The 24,988-nt window shown below is 58.3% G+C and overlaps 1 protein-coding gene across 4 annotated transcripts in view; it reads left to right on the forward strand.

Moving 5' to 3' along the window:
* The window catches only part of Gpr161 (G protein-coupled receptor 161), a 33,111-nt gene extending 9,242 nt beyond the window's left edge, over window positions 1–23,869 (forward strand). For 2 of the 4 annotated variants that reach the window (XM_027922874.2, XM_071600348.1), the window contains exons 3-7: window positions 3,404–3,821; window positions 8,757–9,481; window positions 14,362–14,466; window positions 15,467–15,586; window positions 17,294–23,869. In XM_027922874.2, coding sequence (XP_027778675.1) covers window positions 3,448–3,821; window positions 8,757–9,481; window positions 14,362–14,466; window positions 15,467–15,586; window positions 17,294–17,559 — 1,590 coding nt within the window. In that variant the 5' untranslated portion in view covers window positions 3,404–3,447 and the 3' untranslated portion in view covers window positions 17,560–23,869. Of the gene's footprint in view, window positions 1–1,758; window positions 1,912–3,403; window positions 3,822–8,185; window positions 8,272–8,756; window positions 9,482–14,361; window positions 14,467–15,466; window positions 15,587–17,293 lie in introns of those variants that run through there. The other 2 variants (XM_071600349.1, XM_071600350.1) reach the window with 2 other exon arrangements.
* The last annotated feature ends 1,119 nt before the right edge of the window (window positions 23,870–24,988 follow it).

A 24,988-nucleotide genomic window follows, 5' to 3' on the forward strand; every position in this document is an offset into this window, starting at 1 on the left:
CTGTGGTTCCCTTGTACGTCTGTCCATCACGCAGTGAACGCCACTGGGCGCAGCCGCTGTCCTAGATCTGACCAGAGTGTCCACAGACCAGGCCGCCTTCGTCCTCACGGATTCTGCAGTGTGGAGAGAGAGAGAGGTCAACCTGATAAACACCGGAGCACACCCAGAGAACGTACTGAAGGGGCCAGAGCCGGGCTGTGCGGGAGGCCGGGGGAGGGTGGCGCAGCGTGCCCGGGGAGGGCTTTGCTCACCTAGGCGTGAGAACAACCCGCCAAGCTATGTGGGGTGAGGGCATTCTGGGCACAGGTCAGCAAGCGCAAAGGCCCTGGTGAGGCCTGCGTGACGTCTGGAGAAACAGTAGAAACAGTAAACCAGTGCGCGTGGGGCAGGAGTGAGGGGGGTTCATTCTGTGCTTGGAGCCGTCGTGGGGACCGGGCCGGACCCTGTGGGCGCTGCGGGTCTAGGTAGGAACTCTGGAGGGCAGTGCTCCTGTCCCCACGCTGGCTGCCCCATGCAGGCTCACTCTGCTACCTGGGCAGAGTGGGGGAGGGCCCAGCAGGTGGACTGGTGGCAGCTGTCCTCATAACCCGGAGCCTGGACTGGGCGTGGCGGCTGAGATGTGGTCAGACGTGGTCAGGTTCTGGGCAGGTTGCTGGCCCAGAGTGGGTGTGGGAGAACGCGAGGCATCAGGACCTGGGCTTTCGGGTCTGAGCTCCTGGAGGGCAGGAGCCATCGGCGAGGCGGGGGGAAGAAGTGAAGAGTGGGTTGGTTGTGCACACACTGGACGCAGGAAGCAGGCGCCCCAGGCCCTCCTGTGAGCAGGGCCTGCCGAGCAGCCTCTTGGCCTTAGGGTCGTCCCAGCCACTCGGGCAGCTGTGCCAGGGGGACTGGAGTGGCCTTTCACCTCTGGGATGGGCTGGGATCCCGGGTCAGGGCAGGGGCTTCCCAGAGCCTGCTGTGGAAACCTGGCCTGAGCCCCTCCCTCCCCTGGGGAGGCCCGGGAGAGACTGCCTCACTGAAACGTATCAGACTTGCTAAACGCTTGTTAATTCATCCACAAGTAGGGGACAGTCCACGTGGAGGGGGACACAGCTGCAGCCAGCCCGGGCGGGGGCGGGGGGCGGGGCTGGTGGTGAGAAGCCCGGACCTGGCCCAGGTCAGGCTGGCTGCAGAGCCCGTGCCAACTGCGCTCTTGACCCGTCCACCACTGAGCCCCAACCCCAGTCCTGTACTCTTGGATTTTGAAGGGATTTTTTACAAATTAGAGTGATTGGTCCTTTATCTGTGATGTGAGTTGCAAATGTTTTCTGACAGTTTTTCCATTGTCTCTTTCTCTGATCGCGCTGTTCCCCTTGTGCAAGGCAAGTCTGGAGTAACAGGCTTATGTGGAAGCTTTATTTTGAGCACCAATTAATAATTTAGTTATAAGAGCCCACAAAATCCAGAGCTTGCCAAAGAACAACTTCCAAAGACACGGGTGGGCAGTGCACTTATGGAGTCTATTCGTGGTGCAAAGCCGGAGTAACGAAGAAGTTGGGTAACCGAAATCAACATGCAGAGGGTTTTAACAGCCTGGAATCAGGAGCTGAGTGTACAAAATAAAATTTAGTAGAAATAATGTTTTGTATTTAGGCTTAAAAACATTAATTCCATATGTTCAAGATGGGGGACATCTGCCTTCCCAGAAATTCGTGGATTTATTAACTTGGGTCTTTGTAGACCACACACTTACATAAAGTACAAGAAATGCTTTCCTAGAGCGACTCGGAAGGAGATTGTCCCGATCATGGAGAAAGCGGCCCCTCTGGACCTACCCTGACCAGACCAGAGAAGCATTTGCAACTTACATCAGAGATGAAGGACTGACCGTCTGTGCCGGCCTGGGGACACACATCAGGGGCCACCGTCTCCGTGAGCAGGCACCAATGGATGAGTAGAGGGTGGGAGGCAGACATCTCCCGGGACTGGTCGGTCCTTCTGAGTGGGGAAGCCACTGCCTGGTGCAGCCTGGAGCAGTGTGGGCAGGTGGGCCTCTGAAGGGCAGCTGTCCAGCAGGTGTTGTGACCCCTGCCAGGGGCAGGCCTGCCTCTTCCCCTGTGGGCTCCTGTGGCCATGGGTCCTGGGCAGAGCCACAGGCCCGCTAGGAAGGGGGTTGTCCTGCGGCTGAGTGGAGGCGGTTTGGGCCCCGGTTTCTGTCATGTGGCTTGCAGGACACCGTCTTTGCTTCTTCCTGGTGTCCTCTGTCCGTGGAGAACGAGAGCAGGCAGGGAAAGGGCTTTTTGGCTGACTGAAGTAGATGAAAAGTTTTGGGGGAACTTGAGTCTGTGGGATCTGACATGGAGCTGTGTGAGGCTTGAGTGGCAGCCAGGATCCCGAGCCCGTTTCCTGAGCGCAGAGTCTGCACCTTGCAGTCTGTGGGCAAGACCTCAGATGGGCCTCTGCTGACCCACCTGTGGTCAGTGCCGGGTCCTCGTCCTCCCTCCCACGGCTGCTGAGAGCAGTGCAGCGTCCCCCATGGACTGTACGTGACCCCTGCTTGGGGAACCCAGAACGGCTCCTGCCGTGATCTTGTCCCATATGTGCAGGAATCAGCTGAGGACGGGGCCCAAGTGCCGACTTTGATTCTGTGGGTCAGAGTGGCTCTGAGCTTCTGCACCTCTGGTAGCTCCAGGGTGGTGCCACCTCTTCAGTTCAGTATCCCCCCCGAGAAGCAGAGTCTAAAGCAGCACTCTGCAGTGTCCCCCATGGACACTTGTAATGGGGTCACTGCTCCCACTGGCTTGCTCAAAGTGCAGATTCCCAGCTGTACCTGATCTCCAGGACAGGAATCTGTAGTGGTGGTACCTAAAAACTGGCTTTTTGAATTGGTACATCAGGTGATTCTTAAGCACATTAAAGGTTTTGAATAACTGGCTTTGAGAAAATGGTTAGGCCGGTGGTGAGTCATCTTTCTGTTACTATAATGAAATACCTGAGATAATCAACTTCTAAGGAAAAAAGGTTTGGGACTGAGCATGTAGTTCAGGGGTAGAGTACTTACCTAGTACACATTGAGTCCCTGGGTATGACTCACTCCTCCCAGTAGCACCAAGTGGAGGCTGAGCCTTTAGCACAGGGGCCTTGGGGCTCTGCAGACCCAAACTTTGGGCTGGAGAAGAAGTCCTCAGGCCAGAGTGAGTGAGCCACACACGGGGGAGGGAGCACACCGGAGGACTGGCTAGAGAGGCTGGCTGGGGGGCTGGCTAGGGGCTGGCTGGGGGCTGGCTAGGGAAGCTGGCTGGAGAGGCTGGCTGGGGGGCAGCCTGGGACTTCCTGGCCGAGCCTCTGCTGCCTTTCTTGCAAGCTGCATGCAGATGATGTGTGACGAGGCCCCTCCTGTCCCGGTCCTGTCTTGTTTCTGCAGCCGTCCAGCATGCTGTGCCCACCCCAGGCTGAGGCACACTGACCATGAGCCTCAACTCCTCCCTCGGCCACAGGAAGGAGCTGAGCGACCTCCCCGCGGAGGAGAGCGGGCCAGGGGGCAGCGGTGTCCCCGAGTTCGTGGCCATCGTGGTCATCGCCGTGTTCGTCTGCCTGGGCAACCTGGTCGTCGTGGTCACCCTGTACAAGAAGTCCTACCTCCTCACCCTCAGCAACAAGTTCGTCTTCAGCCTGACGCTGTCCAACTTCCTGCTGTCGGTGCTGGTGCTGCCCTTCGTGGTGACGAGCTCCGTCCGCAGGGAATGGATCTTCGGGGTCGTGTGGTGCAACTTCTCCGCCCTGCTGTACCTGCTCATCAGCTCGGCCAGCATGCTCACCCTCGGGGTCATCGCCATCGACCGGTAAGCTGGCCTCAGGGAGTGCAGGGCCACGGAGAGGCAGGGCCTGGTCCCCGACTCAGACTCCCAGGCCTCGCTCGGGGCAGGGTCCAGCCATCTCCGCTGCTCTTGGCTCCTGGCCCGGAGCCCTGCTTCCTTTGCCTGGGTTCGGGTGGACAGTGGGCCCCGTGTGACACCCGGGTCCCCGTCATCCAGGGCGGCAGCAGTGTGCGTCCATTTGGTGCAGTGTTCTCCGCGATGTTTACAAGTGACGAAATTGCCCGGTGACGGGTTCTCAGCATGGTGCCCTGTTTTAAGGGACGCATGACTGCAGTTTTTTGTAAGCTCCGTTGCTTAAAAGCACAAAACAGAGACCGGCCTGGAAACCGCTGACCCTCCTTTTCCCTGTGAACGCGGAGCCGAGGAAGGACAGGTCAGCAGGCTGGGCCCATTCCTCCCGACGGGGCCCGCTGGCTCTCACTTTGGCAATGGCCCCAAGGGCCCCCTCACTCCTTCACAGTGCAGGACGGAGGGGCAGCAGGGGACAGGACAGCCTGGGCAGTGCAGACAGCGGCACCGGGAGCGGCTGAATGTGCTTGGTTCAGCGGGGACTGTCCCTGCTGGCTCCTCTGGGCCCTGCAGGTGCTGCAGACCCCGCTGTCCTGGCAGAGGTGGCCGTGCAGGTCTCAGCCCCTGGCCAGGATTCACCTGGCCCTTCACTCCCCACGTGGAGAAGGAGGGCGGGTCAAGGTTCGTGCCATGTGGTCAGTGGCCGGCAGACTGGGGTGTCCTCACTGGTGCCAAGTCCCCAGGCTCTCTGGACCCTCGGGTGTTCGGTGGTGTGTGGTGGTGGACAGTCCGTCAGCAGCACAGGCCTCCCCTGGGCGGACTCCTGTGGGCCCTCTGCACAGGGCGAGGATGGAGAGGACGTCCGGACAAGGAGCCCGCCAGCTTCTCCACGTGTCTGGTTTTCCCAGTGATGAGATAGAGCTGTGCCAGTGACCTGATCCGCCAGGGACAGTCCCTGATGCTGTGTTTGCCTCCAGTGGTTTTGGGTGGTGCACAGTCGATTTTGAAATAGGCTCTGCACACATGGTTTTGTGGCCTGTTTTGTCATCTTCCATGGTCTGCAGCTTCTTTGGGGTGTGAGGTGCTCCCTCAGTGTGAGGTGGTCCCTGGGTATGTGGTGGTCCCTGGGTGTGTGGTGCTCCTTGGGTTCGAGGTGGTCCCTGGGTGTGAGGTGGTCCCTGGGTGTGAGGTGGTCCCTGGGTGTGAGGTGCTCCCTGTCTGTGTGGTGCTCCATGCTGTGCATGGCCGTGCCTTTGAGACTCTGAGGTTTCACGGGTCACCCTTCTGAGGGGTGTGTCCCTCGGAATTGCCTCGTTTTCAGGGAGGGAGACGGTGCTTTCCTGCAGCACCTCCAGGTGTGACAGCACACAACCTCCGAGACATTGCCAGCCATGCCCCCAGCCCACTCGCTGAGAACCCCAGTGAGTGGAGTCCACCAGGCTGCTCAGTGGTCACTCAATCTGAGGGCACTGGGAAGGAAGGGCGGGAGAGGCCGGGGAGAGGGAAGAAATCCGTCAGGCTGGGTGGACAGACAGCCCACAGAGCAGAGGCAGACGGTGGAAAGAATGCATTGACAGTCACCAAACCCGCGAGTGGAAGCCGCCAGCAGGGCTCCCCGTGAGCAAGTCACTGCTGCTGGGGGTCACGTGTGGTCACCTCGATCGGAGCCTAGGTGGCTGGGCTGCTGGGTGGCCTTCCGCCCACACCGTGGGCCATGACACCCGTTCTGAAGACGGCAGCTCTGAGGACAGGAGCTCTGCTCAGGATGAAGGTCGCTGCACTGTTAGGGCTCCTTCGTGGGGGGCAGCCGAGTGCTGCTGCAGCTGGGAGTGGGGACGGCTGGCGGGACAGTGCTGTGGCCGTGGCGGGGGCAGGCCACACCTCTGGAGCTGGGCTCCTCACAGGTCCTCCGTTACTCAGGACAACCCGAAAGCCTCTCTGGGGTCTGAAGGGCTGTGCAGGCTGGTGTCTGAGAAGGACGGAGAGCCGCAGGGGCAGCCCTCTCTCGGGGCCTGTGTTGACTCACAGGGGACAGGGACTTGCTTTTGTTCCGTTTTTCTTTGAGCTTACAGGAGCTTCGGTTTAAACCGGAGCTTCCAGTCTGCTTACGATTCAGGGCACATAGACCAGCTGTCAGTAGGAACGTGGGCGACTGTCCCCACCTTGACAGGGCCGTGGATTGCTGCACTCCAAGGCCTATACCGCCCTCTGCAAATCAGGACTAAAAGCAAGGTGGCCCCAGGGCCTGTGGCTCCTCAGGGGAAGGACCCGAGGGCCTTCCTGCCTCAGAGGCACACTCGGGAGGGAGGGGCACTGTCGTGTTGGGGCGCTGCCAGTGGCTGGACCTCGTCAAGCAGTGACCTAGAGCCGTTTGCTACAGGCTTGCCCTGAAGTCGTGACACGGCGGAGTGGAGGCCCGCAGGACAGCCCGGCAGAGGACCGCCTGTTGGCTGCAGTTATTGTCATGACTGCCGGAGCAGGGTTGGTCCAAGGAGCCAGGACAGTTAGCCTGCAGCAGCCTGGTCCCCCACAGCCAGCTGACACCCCCGGGGTTCTGAGGGCTGACACCCCCAGGTTCTGAGGTCCCCACTCTGTAAAGAGGTGGAGAAAAGCAGGAATCTTGGCCCGTGTCTTCCGAGAAGTGAAGGAATCTTCCTGGAAGTGTCCCCATCCCTCCCTAGCCAACTCCTTCACATTCCTGTTGCCTGGATGGCGTCATGCAGGTCAGTGGCTCAGCTGGGCACTCGGCAGGGGAAAGAGGACGCACAGCTGCTTGAGTCACCCCAGGGCTCAGAGGGCCCACTGTCCTCAAGGGTCACGGGAGAGGGCCGGGGGCAAGGGGAGCAGGCGAGAGCAGGCCCTGCCCACTGCCATCTGCCTCTCAGGCTCTGAGCCATCCACTCCTAGGAGCGGGCCTGGCCTGGAGGTGGGCATGGGGGTGCTGCTTCCCGCTCACGAAGGAAGCGCCGCAGCTCTGGGGGCTGAGCTAGAACTTGGGGAGCAGAGCTGGTGGGAGCACAGCAGTGGGAGCAGAGCTGGTGGGAGCACAGCGGTGGGAGCACAGTGGTGGGAGCAGAGCTGGTGGGAGCAGAGCAGTGGGAGCAGAGCTGGTGGGAGCACAGCAGTGGGAGCAGAGCTGGTGGGAGCACAGCAGTGGGAGCAGAGCTGGTGGGAGCACAGCCGGCTCCCAGGCATCTCCTCCCCGGCTGCACACCCTCTGCAGAGGCAGACCCACGTGTGGGTGCAGCGGCAGCCGCGGCAGGGCCCTCTCCCCAGGCCGGATGTTGGCCTGACTCAGCTGCAGATCAGAGCAGCCCCTCTGAGCTGTGGGGACACTGGAGGCAGCCTCTCCTAGAGGCAGCCTGTCCTGGAGGCAGGTGGCACTTCCGCTCTGGGACCAAGGGTGATGCAGAAAGTGCTGCTGGAGGGTGTCTCACGATGACCTGGAGGTCACTCCCTGCATCCTGCTGCTTAGGGCAGCATTGGTGTGGCCACACTGTCCCCCACGCCATCCTCACAGGAAAGTCCTGCTCACGTAAGCGGCGGTGCCGTGGAGGGAAGTCTGGACGGGGCTACTCCAGCCCCGAGGTCTGAGTTAGGCCAATGGCTGACCTTTACCAGTGCCCATTCCCAGTTAAAGGTCCAGTCCGGGGCCGTCTGGCCGCCGCCGCCTGCCCACCCTCTGCATCTCGTGTCCCGCCCCTGCCTGCTGTGCCCTTCCTGACCGAGCGGCACCAGCTTGCCCTTCCACCTGCCTGCACACCTGCCCGGCCCGCTTTCTGCCTGGCTGGCCCTGGGCAGTGTCCCCCACCTTTCCAGGCCTGGGTGTTGGTGTTGCCCCCTTCAGGAGGCCTGTTCGCCCGTCTGACTTGGGTCTGTGACCTCCACCGTGGAGCCAACTGGGGCCCCGCCCCGTCCCTGGTCCCTGGACTCTGGAACACGGTGGCACAGCTCACATGTGCCGTGGGGACCATAGGGTCAGGTGGCCTGCATTCACGTCGTTTCTTCTCTTGGTCGGGCGGGCCCTGTACTCTCCAGTGGCCTTGCCTGTGGAAGGAGAGCCACACACCGCAGCTCACAGCTGTGAGGTCTGGCCTGTCCCGCTCCCAGCCCCGCTGCCGCCCGTGTGCCTTCCCCGCCGCTGCTCCTCACCTATATGTCCAGGCTTTCAGGAAGTGCCCACCGAGCGATGTCCACGTTCTTCATGTTCTTTTTTTTCAGGGCGGGGGGGGGCGTACTAGGGATTGAACTCTGGAGCACTCGACCACTAAGCCACACCCCCAGCCCTATTTTGTACTTTATTTAGAGACAGGATCTCACTGAGTGGCTTCGTGCCTCACAGTTGCTGAGGCTGGCTTTGAACTCCTGATCCTCCTGTCTCAGCCTCCCAGCCCTGGGATTACAGGTGTGCACCACCCGCCCGGCAACCTTTGGGTTCTTTGAGATCCTGGACACTGATCTGAGTGGATTACCATCAGCAAGAGCAGCCCTGTGACCCCCTGCAGAGGGCTGCTCTGTTGGTGGGTGGGTTCTCCCAGGACTGTACCCTCGCCTCTGGCTCAAAGCACAGGTTTCCTGTGGGAGGGAGCACACCAGTGTCCCTGGGATCCCAGGCACCTTCCTGTGCCACCTGGAGGCCAGCGTAGTTTCACAAGAGTTAGGCCGGGGACGCCAGGATGCGGAAGGCCACCTGGAAGCAGCACCTCCGAGGTCTGCTCCCCCAGCGCCCGCCGGCCCATGCCGAAGGGCCTGCAGAGCTGTTCCACCGACGGCCGGCCACTCCTGTGCGGGGGGCTGGGTGGGCCCAGGGCGTGGGGCCCCCGAGAGCAGGTGCCGCCCCCCTTGACGCCCTCTCTTGCCTCCCTCTCTTGCCTCCCTGCCCTCTTCCAGCTATTATGCCGTCCTGTACCCCATGGTGTACCCCATGAAGATCACGGGCAACAGGGCCGTGCTGGCGCTGGTCTACGTCTGGCTGCACTCCCTGGTCGGCTGCCTGCCCCCGCTGTTCGGGTGGTCGTCGGTGGAGTTTGACGAGTTCAAGTGGATGTGCGTGGCCGCCTGGCACCGGGAGCCCGGATACACTGCCTTCTGGCAGATCTGGTGCGCGCTGTTCCCCTTTCTGGTCATGCTGGTGTGCTACGGCTTCATCTTCCGCGTGGCCAGGGTCAAGGCGCGCAAGGTGCACTGTGGCACGGTGGTCATCATGGAGGAGGATGCCCGCAGGGGCGGGAGGAAGAACTCCAGCACCTCCACTTCCTCCTCGGGCAGCAGGAGGAGCGCCTTCCAGGGAGTGGCCTACTCGGCCAACCAGTGCAAGGCCCTCGTCACCATCCTGGTGGTCATCGGTGCCTTCATGGTCACCTGGGGCCCCTACATGGTCGTCATCACCTCCGAGGCCCTCTGGGGGAAGAACTATGTCTCCCCAGCCCTGGAGACCTGGGCCACCTGGCTGTCCTTTACCAGTGCTGTCTGTCACCCCCTGATCTATGGACTCTGGAACAAGACTGTCCGCAAGGAGCTCCTGGGCATGTGCTTTGGGGACCGGTACTACCGGGAGCCGTTCGTCCAGCGGCAGAGGACCTCGAGGCTCTTCAGCATTTCCAACAGGATCACAGGTGACTTGGGAGGCAGTTAGGAAGGGACCCACCACCGGGCAGGTGTAGTGGGGGGCTTTCTTCCCAGACGCTCGGTGGGTGGGCGGGTTCTCCTGTGGCCTCACCTCCTGCTCAAAGCACAGACTTCTAGCTGGACGCGGTGGCACAGGCCTATAATCCCAGGGATTGGGAGGCTGAGGCAGGAGGATCGTGAGTTCAGAGCCAGCCGCAGCAATAGTGAGGTGCTAAGCAACTCAGTGAGACCCTGTCTCTAAATAAAATCCAAATGTGGCTCAGTGGCCGAGTGCCACCGAGTTCAATCCCTGGTACCAAAAAATAAAAAATAAAAAAAAAATCCAAGCACAGGTTTCCTGTGGGTAAGGAGCACTCTGTCCCTGGGATCCCAGACACCTTTGTGCCACCCAGGAGGCCAGCGTAGTTTCAGAAGAGTTAGGCCAAGGACATCAGGATGCGGAACTCTGTCTTCAAAGCCCCGTCTGGGGCCCTGGTCTCAGCGCAGTTGCTTCCTCTCTGGAGAGAAGGGGTCTGTGTGGCACAGGCCTGCCTGCCCCCTCCCCTCGCTGCGTCCCCTGCCTGGCTCCCTGCCCAGCCAGCTGCTCACCCAGACCTCCCTCCCAGGCCAGGGGTGTCCTCTCTGGCAGGTGGCAGTGCCAGACTCAGCCCTTCACTGAGATGTCACCATGGGGACCACCTGCCCCTCCCTCTGCCAGCTGACCCCAGTCAGTCTCACCACACTCGTGAGACCCAGAGGAAGCCTACTCTCCAATGCTCAGGTTTCTCTCACTTTTGAAACAGTTTTAGACTTACAGGAGCGTGGGACACAGACAGGAGCTTCGCAGCACAGGTCAACAGGCGCGGCCGGGAGGCGGGCTCACCCGGCCCCGTGGAGCCCGCCTCACAGCAGGGAGACTGGACATGGGCAGGGGTGTGCTGGCCATGGCCCCCGGGTCCTGCACTGGCCGAGCCGCTGGGCCCCCTGGTGACTTCTGTGGCAGTCTCTGTTAGTCACCTTTCTCCTCCAGCGGCGGTGGCTCCGGCTGTGGGTCCTGCCCCGCGGCTGTCGCTCTGCTCTTCTGAGGGGAGGCAGCTGCGAGTTCCGAGGAGGCCACGCGGCCCACGGCAGGAGCAGCTCCAGGGCGCAGTGGGGTTGGGGTCTGACCTCCAGGCGACTTTGGGCAGCTCCGCAACCCGCTATGAATTTCCCCTCATGAAAGGGAGGGGTCCCCACTCCCCCTCAAAGGGAGAAAGAAGTGACTCCTAACAGCAGGGACACTCGGTGGCAGAGGTGACAGGGCATACCGATGGCTTTCCTGGCGTTTTCCGAGTGTCGTCCTGGAGACAAGACGCCAGTCCGAGGGTGTTTAGTTCCGTCATGGAGAAAGGCTCCTGCCGTGTCCTCGCATTCTGCCAGCCAGGGCCCTCCCTGTGCGGGGCGACCTGTGCGCCGGCAGCACCTGTGCTGGCGTCCTTTCGCTGGCCGCCCCATTTGTTCAGACTGTGCAGAGTCCGTCTTCCAGGCAGAAACGACGGGCGCTTTCTGTTCCCGCGAACTTGAGGACGAGGCAGGAAACGAGGAGGACAGAGAGGGGGAGGGAGGGGCAGCCAGTGGGGCATCTGCTCGCTGCCCAGTTCCCAGGCGCCTCGCCATGACTGTCCTCGGGGTCCCGCGGCTCTGACCGGGGCCGGTGGAGAGCAGCTGCTGTGGTGGGGTTGGCCAGCCAGTGGCTGCGCCCTGTCCCACGCGGTGAAGGGCTGTCCTGTGGGTGCCTCGGGTGGAAGAGCTCGTGGACGACGGGCTCCGAGTCCTTGGCCTCCTCCAGGGACAGGACCTGGGGAGTCCCTTGGTTCCTCCTGGCAGGGCCTGATGGCAGCAGGAGGCAGCGGCAGCGGTAGGAGTCGGGAACCAGGCAGGAGGCTGGTGCCCCTGTCTCAGCTCTCTGTGGCAGGGCTGTGGCCGGCAGCTGATCCCTAAACCCAGAGGTCCTTCCTGCCACAAACCTGCCTCTGGGCCCCCTCCTGTCCCCCGGAGTGCCCCAGAGCTCCTGTGGGGAAGGATGGTCTGATCCACTCCAGAGCCAGCAAGAGTGCCCTGGGGCTGTCTTGGTCCTGCGGGTGTCCCTGTGCAGGGCGCCTGGGAAGCTTTCAGCAACAGGTGCAAAGGCGGAAGCCCATTCCGCAGTGCCCCGAGTCCCCGCTGACTGGAAGGCCTCACGTGACAGCGACCCCTCAGCTGCAGGTCTCAGCCACCATCAGTGGGTTCAGAGTCTCTCATTTCTGTTTGTCTGGAGTGGAAGCTTTCCGTGGGGTACCATCTGCCACGGGGCCACCAGACCTTCTGCTTGTGGGGTCACCGGCATGTTCCCCCTGGGATCCTACCTAGCAGCTGAGGTGTCTGGGCCTCCTGGAGGTTGTGGCAATGCACCTCATGGTGGTGGGGGGTCAACCTGAGTGGACCTTGGCTTCAAGTGATGAAAGGTGTGCCCCATGCCAACACTGGCCTTAGGCTCTAGCCCCAAGTCCAAAGCTGGCAGGCAGAGGGAGGAGGGGCCTTTGGGAGAGCAGGCAGCCCTTCCGCCTGCAGCGCCAGGCCTTGGGAGCACGGCCGGACACAGGTGCCCTCACCTGGGGCTGCGCTCTGGGCTCCTGTGGCTGCAGACAGAGCCTCCCGCTGGCCTCCTGAGAAGGAGGCTGCTGCCTCCCATCAGGCCCTTTGAGGTGCCAAGGCTGAGGGGAGGCGAGGGAGCCCTTGAACTTGCCCCTTTGCTATTCTGAGTAGCTTCCGGGAGGCACCTTTGGGTTCTTGGTTCCTGCAGGTGCCTGCTTCACCCTGGAATCCTGTCGTGGTTTCAGTTCTAAAAGGATCAGTGGCTTCTACCCACCACGTGCTCCTGGGAGCCGCAAGCCCAGGGCCCGTCCCACTGTGCTGCTTTTTTAGGGGTTGGATTGGGCCCCAGAGATGTGTCGTTCCTTGGGGAACGTTGCAGGGTGCCTGGACTTTCCGGCGGGAAGTGCTGGGTAAGCAGCCATGCCACCTGGTGCCCAGCCACAGTGGTCTGGCACAGATGGTCCTCCCACTGGTGGACGCTGAGACATGTTCCAGGCATTTGCCACGGCCTCAGAGATGGTGTCCAAACCCATGTGGCGTCCACCCCTGCAGCTGGCAGGGGCCCTGCGGTGCTGCTCTCCACACCAGGCCTCCTGTTGAACACAGCCATGATCTGCACCCAGACCTGGGGGAGTGGCCAGGTGCAGGGAGGTGCTGGGTGTCCTCTGGCCCCAGCCTGTAACCAACACCCAACAGTGGGGAAAGCAAAGGTGCATCTTCTTGTGGGGTTCCCAGAGGTGATGAAAAGAAAGTTCTGAGGGAAGCTTGCTGGGACTGCCATTCCTTTGCCACCACCATTTCCTCCCTGGCTCCAGGGAAGAAAGGAAATAGTACATTCTGTCACTTTGTACCCTCAGAAGCACGAGGAAGAAATCAAAGATTGAGGTCTTCTACTGGGAGTGTATGGTAGAATACAAGAGCGTCTTTAAGGTAGATCATTGTCTTAGACCATTTTCTGCTGCTGTGACAAAACACCTGAGGTCAGATAGTTTATAATGGACAAGGATGATTCTGGAGTCTGGGAAGCCCAGGAGCATGGTGTCATTGGGCAAGGGTCTCTGTGCCATGTCATATCGCGGCGGGAGATGGAACAGCAAGAGCAAGTTGAGGCCAGACTCACTTTGACACCACGCCCACTCTCGAGGTCACTCACCAGCCTCTAGAATAATGAGGTTGACCCATTCATCAGGCCCCACCTCCCAACGCGGCTGCCCTGGGGATGACGTTTCCAACCCGAGCTTTGGGGACCCATGCCAGCCACACAGTCGTCACATCTGCTAGGCAGGTCTTCCTGGGGCATCTCAGGAGTTTTGCGTTTGTCTTCTGTTTTAATTTCTTAGAGCTTTTGGGGCCTGTGGTCCTTTTCCGGGAGCTCTGGCCTCGGGTCTTAGGGATTCTTTATCTTCGCTCAATGGGGTCCGCATGGTGGCTTTTTCCTTAAGCTCTTTGCACAGTCTCCCCAGGCCCCCCGCCCCCCATCTTCCTGCTGGTGCCTTTCCCAGCTGCTGCTGGTACTTGCCCGACCCTTCACATCCAGCACCGCAGCCTGGGCAGGCGGCTGGGAAGCCATGCCCGCAGGGTGCCCGGGGTGCCCGTGGGGTGCCCTGCAGGCCCGCCCCACAGGCTCTTCGCCTGGCCCTGGTCCTTCTGGGCAGGTGATGGGCAGCTCTTGCTCTCCGTCTCCAGGGCTTCTAGCTTCTCCCAGGGAGGGGTTCTGGGTCCGCCCTCCTGGCAGGTCCAGTGGGACGAGGCCGGGGCTGCCGAGTGTGACTTCTCACTCCCGGCGTCCCCCGTGTCAGGCCACCCTCGGCGTGCCCACGTCTCCCACCTCTGCCAGCCCTGGGGGTCGGGCAGCGAGGCTGAGGGCCGAGAGGCCGAGGGCCCAGCTTGGCCTGCCTGCAGCAGCGCCTGGCCTCGGGTGCCCACGCCTGCTGGCCCTGCCCTGCCGGCCTCGGTCCCCTTCCCTGGCCGAGTCCCATCCTTATGCGTGTTTCCAGCTCCCAGCATCCTCCCCTCCTTTGTATTTGAGCAGGATTTCGGGAGGGGGACCCGGGGTCTGGCCTCCAGGCTGACTGCTACCTCAGGTGCCCCCACCCGCCTCACTGCCCGGGCTCCCCGTGGAGACCCGAGGCCTGCCCCAGTGGGATGGACAGGGGGACGGGGGGCAGCGGAGGTCTCCTCCAGGGCGCAGAGCGAGTTTTGCCAGGGAGGCCGGGCAGAGGGGAGTGGGGGTCAGCCGCTGGTCACCGTGTCACACACCCATGTTGCTTTTCAGACCTGGGCCTGTCCCCACACCTCACGGCACTCATGGCAGGAGGCCAGCCCCTGGGACACAGCAGCAGCACGGGCGACACTGGCTTCAGCTGCTCCCGGGACTCGGGTAAGCTTGCTGGCTGGGCCTTCTGCCGCTGTGCCCTGCTGCCCTGTGAGAAGGCAGCTCTGGGCCGCTCTCCTGCACGGGGTGGCTCTGTGGTCAAAAGTGTCTGAGAAGTTGATTCAAAAGTAATTTGTTATTCTAATTATAATAACCTCTGACCCGAGGGCCTGGAGTCCACCTGCTGGCCTTGTCTCCCGCTGGCCCTGGGCAAGCTGCTTCGTCTCATGCACCCGAGGGCCCCCACTTGGCAAAGGGGGGCAGAAGCCCCTGTATCAGAGGGCGTCTGTCCGTGGCATAGAGGAAGCCCCCGGCGAGCTGTGGCCTTGTCATTGTGGTCCACCGCACCTGCTGCCTGGGAGAAGCACCTCCCAAGCCCACCCAGTCTCGCTGAGCCCCTCCCTGCCCACTGGGCCCGCACCGTGCGCCCGTTCTGGGACTGTGGGCCTGGGTGAGCACCCCACCCCCCCGAGGCTGCCAGGGTCTCCACGGGGCCAATTCATGGCTCCACGCTGCTGAAGAAGCAGGGCACTGGCCACACCTGTCACCCGTCCTGCTGGGGCGTGAAGGCGGCAGTGCCCAGCTCAAGCAGTGGCCTGGGCAGGGGTGTTCCACTGGCCGCTCCAAAAAATCCTTTGTTTTTGGTTTTGATTCCCTAAGAACTTCAAGCTCCCAGGTCTCCGTGGGCACATGGCACTGAAGGGGTCACCCAGAAGACCCTCTCCCCCAGCCCTGCCCGCCTGCCCCTCCTAGTCTGGCAGCACCCGTGCGGGTGGCTCATAGCCCACTGCCCAGCGGGGATACCGGGCGGCTTCTGTGTATGGAGGCCGCTCCCTGCTGTGTGCGGACCCCAGAGTGTAGTGACGGCTGGGGCGGTTCGGGGAGGTGCTGCAGGGCAGTTAGCTGCCCCTGACCAGGGTTTGAAGGAAGGGAGAGGGCCGAGGGGTGTTGGGAGGGAGGGGACCTGGCGTTGCTATCAGACTGCACAGTCCACCCTCCGCCTCAGGGACAGACGTGATGCTGCTGGAAGACTGTGCGTCTGAGGACACCCCGCCCGCCCACTGCACCTGCCCGCCCAAGAGGAGGAGCTCGGTGACATTTGAGGATGAAGTGGAGCAAATCAAAGGTGGGTCTCTGTGACGGATTGCTTCAAGAAAACAGCGGGGGAAAGGAGGATCTGAGGGAGACGGCTTGGCCGAGCCCTGCCCGCCCCAGACAACCCCCCCCCCCCCCCGACTCCCAGCCCTGCTGGTCTCACTGGAGTCAGGAGGCTCCTAGCTCAGAGCAAGCGGCATCTAAGCCGGGGAAAGCAGCTGCCCAGCTGCCCGCACACCGCCCAGGTCCTGGTTCCCTCTCCTTCCTCGTGGGCGATGTGCGATTAGGAATGTGGACCTGGCCTCTGAGCCACAGCTCCTTCCAGTTGGCCAGCGAGTAGAAGCCACAGCTGCCCCTAAGCTGAGGTGGGCGCTGCAGCCCCTCCCTCCATCTCCCGCTCCACCTGTTCTGAACACCCTGCCCCTGCTGCTCTGGGCCTCGGGGTACAGCCTGCCGAGTCCAGGGACCACAACAGAGCCACCCAGCTGCCCACAGATTTCAGACTCTGTTCCCTGAACCCAAGGGCAGGCAGCAGCCGCGTGGCTGGGAGGTGGATGTGGTGGAGGGCCAGGGTTTTAAGTCTCCAGAATGGTGAATGCAAACATGAGGACAGGCCCAGCAGAGTCTGTAGCCATCATTCATTTCTTCTACTTTCTCTCTACATAATTAATGTCCTGCCTGAATTCAGAGTGAACACAGAGGTGGTGATGCAGGGCAGGGGGAAGAGACCGAGTCATCCACTTCACAGACAGAGTCGAGAATGGAGCGTGGACCAGCAGCCCCCCAGGCTTCATAATTATTATTTTTACAGAAATGACTATCCCACACAGGGCCACCTGTCCCTTCACACCTGCGTCCTGGGAGGGCAGCCCTGAAAGCACCTTTTTGTAGGCCTGAAAGAGAAGGCACTGGCAGGGTGCCACCCCTGCCCCGTGAGGGGCAGAGCAGGGAGACCAGTCCTCTCCTGTCTGCCCTCCTGGAGAGTGGCATGTAAGCTGGGCATATGGCCCACGCCTGGAGTCCCCGCCACTCAGGAGGCTGACTTAGGCTGAGGCAGGAGAATGGGAAGTTCAAGGCCAGCTCAGCAACTCAATGAGCACTTGAGACCTTGTCTCAAAAGAAAGATTAGTGGATGTGGCTCAGTGGTGGAGCCCCTGAGCGTGACCCAGTGCTGACCCAAAAGGCAGGGGGTGAGTAGGTTGCTGCTCCTTAGGAAATGAGAAAGGCAGTGCGTCTGTGATGTAGGGCCAGGGTGTGACGTGAGGAGCGGCCTCCCTGTCCTCTTCGTGTCGGTCGCCAGCGGTCCCAATCCTGGTAGGGTTCCTTAACATCTCTCCACCCTGAGGTCCCGTGACTTAGGAAGCTCTAGCAATGTGGAGAGGAGAGAGCTGGCATCTGGGTCTGTGGTGGTTGCAGCCACGGATGGTACCCGAAGCTGGGGATCCGGAAGAGCAGAGAACTCTTCCCAGATGGCTGAGCACCTTGAAAGGAACTCACTTGTACTGCAGAGACCCTAGGAAGTAAGCGCCCTCCTCTGTGCAGATGAGGAACCAAGGCCAGACTCAGTAACTTCCGAGAGTTTCTGGGTAGCAAGTTGGGAGTCCAGGATTGTAGCTGGGGAGTCTGGCGTCTGCCACCGCAGTGTGCCTCCCCTCCCAGGGCAGGGCAGCTGCGGCCGCCTCTGCAGCGCAGCCATTGGTCCTGGCCCTCTGCTAACTTCTCTCTGCCCTCTCCCCAGAAGCTGCCCGGAACTCTGTCCTCCATGTGAAAGCCGAAGTACACAAGTCCTTGGACAGCTATGCAGCCAGCTTGGCTAGAGCCATTGAGGCTGAGGCCAAAATCAACTTATTTGGGGAGGAGGCTTTGCCGGGTGTCTTATTTTCAGCACGAACTGTCCCAGGGGCTGGTCCCGGGGGTCGCCGAGGCAGCAGGGCTCTTGCGAGTCAGCGGCTGCAGCTGCAGAGCATTGAAGAGGGGAACATTTTAGCTGCAGAAGAGAGATGAGGGCCCCAGGAAGGGCTGGGCTGGATGGAGCCAGGGGTGCTGGCCTTCACGGAGTCCCCCGCCATCTGTGCCAGGGCCTGGGACATGTCATCACGCTCAGGGAAGGAAGCACCTGGTGTGCAGCTGCGGAGGGACTGAAAACGATGGCACCGGTCTGTGACTTCAATATCTGCTGTGAGATGCGTGTCGGCTGCTTCTAGGTCCCAGTGACAGAACCAGAGGCATCTGAAGCACCCAGGGCAGATGGAGGTGTGGCCCGCAGGAGGAGCAGGGACTTGGAGGAGACCACTGCACGGACCCTTTTCTCTTCTCCACAACCTGTACCAGGAGTCCAGCCGCACGCTGTCCCCAACGCCTTGGGCAGAAGCGGCCTAGTGTGGCTGAGCACAGCAAGGCACTCCCTCACCTGCAGCTTGCCCTGGGCGCTGTGGGCTCCAGGCAGGCAGCACGGGGCAGCCACAGGTACCCAATAGTCCACGGGGAGCATCCAGGAGCAGGGATCTGGTTAGGACCTGGCCCACAGGCTGCCAGGACACCCTCCCCCTCCCCACTGGCAGATTCTTTGGTATTTCAAAAGAAGGGAGAAACCACTATAAATAAGACAGAAAAGGCAGGTGCCAAGTGTTCCACTTCCAGAATTTAACAACAAACACATCTGGTGAGGACAGGTCAGTGCGTCACCAAGACTGACTAGGGTTGTGGCACCAAGCCAAGTCAAGAAGCAGACACTGTTAGTAGGAGGGCAGTTTCTGCTGGTCCTGTCTAAGTGCCCTGTGAGAAGGGCTGGCCTCGGGGCCACACTGCTACTCCTGGGAGCAAGTTCCTGTTACTGTGGCCCGGGGGCAGCACAGGATAGAAGGCACTGGACCTGGACTAAGCAATTCGAGTCCTGGGCCCGGCTCTGCCTCGGTCCCCACATCATGGGACACCCTGTCGCCTCTCGACATCCTTTGTAAAATGGGAAAGGGGAGTGGGGAGTTGACCTGTGGTCTCCGAGATCATTTCTAGCTTCTGCTCTTCTATGATATCGCTGAATTGATAAATTAGATACAGGGAAAAAACCTTCGGAAGTGGAGCACAAGACCAGAACTGGAACACCTGGGTGTAGCTCCTGATGGGTGTGAAGCACTGCCAGTCCGCCCTGGCCATGGCCTGTGTGGCTTGCTGTTTGGAGCACAGCCCTGATGGAGTGCCCAGCACCAAGAGTGAGGGAGGAGGAGGGTGTGGCCCCAGAGGTGGAGGCACAGTGGTGAGGTGTTTCTATGGCCAGGTTCCTCTCTTCCTGTTGATTTGCAACAGCCCTTGGAGTGTGGGCTTGTAGTTGCTGTGGTGAACCCCCTCCTGTGCTGCCCTTCAGCCTGGTGATCACCTAAGCCAAGTTCAGGACTCTCCCTTGCCCTGGTCAGCAGGGGTACTTCCAGAACTTGCTGTGGATGACTTCCGAAGTGTGCCCCTTGGGAGTCTCACCATCCTCTGGAGAGGCAGCCTTTGCCGTGTGGCAGATACCAGTAGCTGGCTGGTCCCTGCCCTGCAGCTCACAGAAGACCTTCTATGAGGCCTAGGGCAGCCACCTCATAGTGCCTGACCTCAACAAGGCAGGTGCACAGGCTTCCACTGCTGGCCCACAGGCAGCCCACGCTCCCGCTGCCAGGTGGTGTCTGTTTTCTATGTATATCTGTGTGTATCCTGTCCTGTTTCAGAAGGGACCATATTCCTGATTAGTATGCACAGAGACAGAACAGGGCAGAACCTTACCTCTGGAATGAGTTCCTGTTTAGGGATTTTTGAGTGCAGTAAACTGGCTTGGGACCCAAGGGCTGAAGAAAGCTCCCCTGATTATGCTGCTCTAGGGAAAGAATGCAGACTCCAAGCCCCCATTGCTGACCACAGACCAGCCGGGATACAGTAGGATTTAGTCTGAATTATCCTAGAATAACTGCATCTCACAAAAGGATTCGCCTTCCTTACTGAGCGAGGTCCATTCATTTTACTCTTCTACTGGACACTGCACACCTGCTGTTTGTGAAGCACCAAGCTAGGTGCTAGGGGCAAGAACACTAGAGTATCTTCTCCCTAATTTTGGGAGAAATACCTGGGAGATGTGATTCTAATACAAGTCAAGTACTGATTCTAGAAACAGAGGTGGGTATTTCCAACCAGGAGTTATGGAGACCCCCCAAATTGGTGACAGTGCAGCTGTCTTGAAGGATGTCTGGTAACTAGAACCATATTCTGCAGTATTCAGAAATTCAGATTTGCTCGGTTGACCTAGAGGGATGTGTGTGCGGGCACCAGGGGGCAAGAACATTCTACAGTCCCCAAGCATTTTGGAGAACACTGCTTTTGCAGCTCAGAACCCCCAGCTAAACCCACACTCATACGTGGTGAACCCACGGACAGTGCAGGTGGGACATCTGGCCACTTTTATTTAAAAACCTCAGTCCTGGCAGGGGTGTAGCTCAAGGGTAGAGTGCTTGTCTACCATGCATGAGAGTCCTGGGTTCAATCCTCAGGACCACGAAAAAACATAACACAACAAAAATAAAAATCCAGACCCACATCTTCTGGCTTTGTTGAAAGGGGAAAACTTGTGGGGCTTTTGCAAGTCTTTGCTTGTTTCACTGAGATTTACACCTGGCTCCGCCCTGTGCTGCTCTGGATGCCAGCGGTGGGGGCTGCTGTGGCCCAGGAGGCACAGGGTCCCACGCGGAGGAACCCAGCTCAGCACCTGGCCCTTTCCCTGGCCACACGAAGAAGAGCTCGGGTCCTGAGACGCTAGGTGGCAGCAGCATGGCTGAGAAGGAGGGGACTGTGGCTGAGGGCCACCCTCCTTTGATCCTCCCCGCCCACTGTTCCCATTCATTTAGTTACCACCTCTGCTCAGCTGTGTGACCCTAAGCTAATCACAGCTCCTGGAGCAGTGGGTGGAGAGTCAAGACAGGACCACCTAATGCTCAGGTTCCTTGATTCTCATTTGCAGAGCTGCTTGGGGTCTTTCTGCAAAGAATCAAACCACCATTGACACTAATTCAATATTTGCAAAAGGCCAAGGCAGCCAGGGCCAGAACAGGAGAGGGAGCAACAGTGCACTGACGAGGGAGGGACTGAGGGCTGTGCGCTCTGACAGCCTGCCTGAGAAGCGGGATGCTGGGGTTCTGTGGTGTGCTCAGGCTGCCGCCTCGTGGCTGGGTCTTCTGGGCAAGCTGCTTGGTTTCATGTGCAAAGTTCTGGAATCTGTTTCTGTGTGAGACACAAGAGTTTAGGGAGGAGTCCCTCACAGGGATGACAGGAATGTGGGCAAAGCACCCAGGGAGGGCCTAGGCTGCCAGAGAGCAGGGCCAGTGGCTTTTCTCCTCAGGAGCTGCCCCGAGCAGGTTGGATTGTTCCTTTTACAGGGGTCTCCGTGGCAAAAAAGTGAGAAGTTGTTGAAAAGATAACTTTATCCTAGAATGGAGGTGCTGACAGCTGTCATTTGCTGAACAGCACAAAAGGACTGTGAGGAAGGGGACGGCAACAGGGAGGTAGGGAGGGAGCGCTGAGTAGCACCAGGAGCCAAGGAGTCTGAGGGAGCAGGAGCCTCTACTAGAAACGCCCTTCCCCCATGCGAATGGCTCTTTGCAAAGACAACATGCTTCTGTATCGCCCTGAATGATCATGAGAGAGGATGAGTCCCAAATCATGATCTTAATTCATACAGAGCAGGGGCATCCTCTCTGGGAAGTGCTCCTCAGGAGGTGAGGACAGCTCTCCCCAGCAGTGACAGTGCTTGATGGATTGTGGCTCTTTGGTCACAGCACCCAGAGCTCCAGGCCTCTGAGGGAGGAGGCAGAGACAGGCGTCCGTCCATGCACTACCTGCAGTGAACACAGAACCCACAGGGAAGAGAGAGGAAGTCAGTCTCAGCCTGATGCTTGGAAAAATGGCCATGACTAGCCATAAATGAGGATGGGAAGGGCAGACCAGCGCCAACCTTATGGTCAGAGAGAAGACAAACAATCCAGGAAGGCCCAAGAAAACTGCCTGAGGTCTCACAAGAGTTAAGCCAGAAGCAGGGCCAAACTCCAGGTCTTCTCCACAAAGAGAGGGAGTCTTCTCTTTGTAGCCCAGAGGATGGGTGCAGTGATAGCCGCCTGCAATCCCAGTGGCTAGGGAGGCTGAGGGAGGAGGGCCACCCTTTCAAAAGGACTGGGGATGTTGCTCAGTGGTTAAGCACCCCTGGGTTCAATCCCTGGTACCAAAACAAAAACCAGTCACTGTTATCAGAACAGGCCAGAGGCTTCGTAAGGTAGGCAGAAAGAACTACCATCAACCAAACGGCATGGGAGGTGTTAATAGCTGCAGCCTGACCTCAAAAACTGAAGACACAAGGAAAGCAATTAAATTTGTTGAGAAGAATTCAAAGCACAAACCCAAATCTGCACAAGATTACCAGGAACACAGTTTTGGCCAGTGTTCCTTTTATAAGGATATAATCCACATAGCTGTGTTCATTTCCCTCAGAGGCATTTCCTGAGCAGTATCAATAGCTTAGGAATGGGTACACTCCTCCTTTCCTCCACACCACCATTCTGAGATGCCATGAACCAATGCCAATCACCCCAACTCCTGGCAGTCAAGACCCACCGAGCGCAGCGCAGGCTGTGCCTGTCCATCAGTGTCGTGCACATGCCCAAGGGACAGTCCTGCGCTGTGTTCTGACAATGGACACCTGAATGTACTGGGTGTTAAAAACTGCACTACAAACAAAAACCCCAATCCTGAAATATATTTAACTTGAATTTTTGGGATTTTTTTTGAAGAAAAATGTTTAGGATTATAATCAATATTTATAAATAAGTGTTATTTAGAATAGGTTTGTCTGATTAAATGTGTTTCTGGTACATGTATAGTGGCAGAAATTGTGACTCTGTACTGGGACTTGGGCCTGAGGATGATTCTGGGTGCCTCTCCCCTCCCTGTTTTTGCAGTCCCGTTCCTATCTCTAGCCTCCCCCGAGGGAGAGGACTCGGGGCAGACTCAACAGGTGCATCCACTCATGCATTTTCATAACTCCCCATGGCAATTACATTCATGGAATATCATTAAATGAATAATTCTCAGCATGCCACAAAAAACACTCTTAAGCCCAAAGTTTTAAAAGGAGATTTAATGAACATCAGTGGTTTATCATTTATCCATCAATCAAGATATGTATTCTCTGTCCCATAAGCAAAGTCAAAGAGGGTGAGAGGCAGATCATATCATTGAGATGTAGCAACAAAACCCACCACTTTTGCCTGACCCTACCTGTCACCACTGAAGCCACCTTCTGTTTCCTGAGGGAGCCCCAGGGTCCAGCCTCGCTCCTTGGGGCCCAGCCTTGCTCCCTGGGCCCTGAATCTTGATGTGGCTGGCACCTGCTCCCTTTGCCTCTATGGAACGCTTCCTCTCACTGCTGCCTCCCTACATGTCTTGCCCCGATCCTGAGTCACCGAGCGTCTGTCGTTTCCCTATGGACAGAGGTCCTAATTCCTCTGACAAGTTAAAAAAAATTTTTCAGAGCAGTTTCAGGTTCACAGGAGAACTGTGCAAAGCAGCCCTGTACCTCCTGCCCTCCCCTAGCCACAGCCTCCCCATCAGCGCCTGTGCAGGTGGAGAAAAGCCACTTGACCTTCTTCTGTTACTTTTCCTGCTCCCCGACCCTCCTGAGTCCTCCAGTAGCCTCTGTCCTCTTGATTTCCCTACACCCTCTACAGCATATCCATGTTACTGCTTTATCAGTGAAAGAAGTGACATCTTCTGTGTGCTGTGTTCCTAAAACATCCCCTGTGACATGGGATGGAGGGTGTATAATCACCCCTGCTTCAGAGAAGAGGAACCAAAAACCCAAAGAAAACAGGGCACAGAAGTAGCTGAGAACCAGAAACCAAAACCATGGCACCCTCCAGGAATCGTGGCGTCATTAACCTGTTTGCTAAGGCTCTGACCCTTCGCCATGCTGAACAACACAGACACACCTCTGTGGCTTTGTCCACTAAGTGCCAGATGGTGAAGCCATTTCCCTTGCTTCACAAAGCTAACCATCTCCTTTTGGCAGGTGGCGGCTCTCAGCTTGTGCCACTTAGGGGGAGGAGAGGTCTCTGATGCTCCATGCAGGAGAGAGGCTCTCCTTGGCCACATAGTGAAGCTGTTCATGGCCCAGCTGAAGACAGGTTATGTCTCGGTCCCTTTTTTCCCAGGATATTTAGATTTCTGAAAATAAAAGGTATATTTAAACTACCGCTAATTAAACGGAAGTATTACTTTTTTTTTAAGAGAGAGCACATGCGCGCGCCAGAGAGAGAGAGAGAGAGAGAGAGAGAGAGAATTTTTTAATATTTATTTTTCAGTTTTCAGTGGACACAATATCTTTGTTTGTATGTGGTGCTGAGGATCGAACCCGGGCCGCACACATGCCAGGCGAGCGCACTACTGCTTGAGCCACATCCCCAGCCCCGAGATGTATGCAGCCATCGAGGGTCTGGTTTCCACCTCCAGAGTAGAGTCAAGAGCAAGAGGTCAAGGCTGGTGCTGGCAGTGATGGATGAGGTCCATGAATCTACAGCTCTGACCCTGACAACTCCACATTTCTTTCCCATGTCACGGCTATAATTTTGGCAGCACTGGGTGGCTAGTTCCAGGTGAGCAACAGTAATCCAAGCGTGTAATTTTATTTCTTCTCCAACTGTTGGCTGGTAAGGAACAGCTGCTAGTGGGAATCGTCACAGAGAGGCTGTGGGTTTGCTGCTCTCCTCTACAGGGAGATAGTTCCAAGAGCTCAGGCTGTAGTTTCAAGTTATCATCTTCTTAGAAAAGAAGAATCAACATGTTATCCCAGAAATCTGTAACAGCAATGCTGTGTGTTTGTGTGTATGTGTGTGTGTGTGTGTGTGTGTGTGTGTGTGTAAGAGAGAGAGAGAGAGAGAGAGAGAGAGACAGACAGACAGAGATACTGGTTTTGAAATTATCCTGTTGAACCAGTGAATAGTGGACAAACCACTCTACCGTACTTGATTTTCTGCCCCCAAGGACACAACAGATTGACGCCCCTCTCCCCACCTAGCAAGTCCAGCTTCTGAGAGGCTTTAGACATCAGGAAAGCAGCACAAAAAAGTCATAGATATATATGCTGTGTTCATTTAGATAATAACCAGAGTAGAGAAATTAGAAAGTATATAAAGAGAGAATAGTTTGGTATTAAGAAACGATTTTCCTTATTTTGTAAAAGGATTGAGGAGATGTGAGCATACAATTAGACTGAGGGAAAGACCAATAGAATAAATTTAGAAATGGGGAGGGAGGATGCCTGCAGGGTTAAGCCTACAGCAACAGTTTTGGGGCATAACCTCTAAGGTACAAAGGCCTAGGTGTAAACTATGTCGGTCCTGCTAGAGGGGAAGGGGACACTGGG

This window comes from Marmota flaviventris, chromosome 12 (genome assembly GCF_047511675.1).
Source record: "Marmota flaviventris isolate mMarFla1 chromosome 12, mMarFla1.hap1, whole genome shotgun sequence".
NCBI classification, from domain to species: Eukaryota; Metazoa; Chordata; class Mammalia; order Rodentia; family Sciuridae; genus Marmota; species Marmota flaviventris.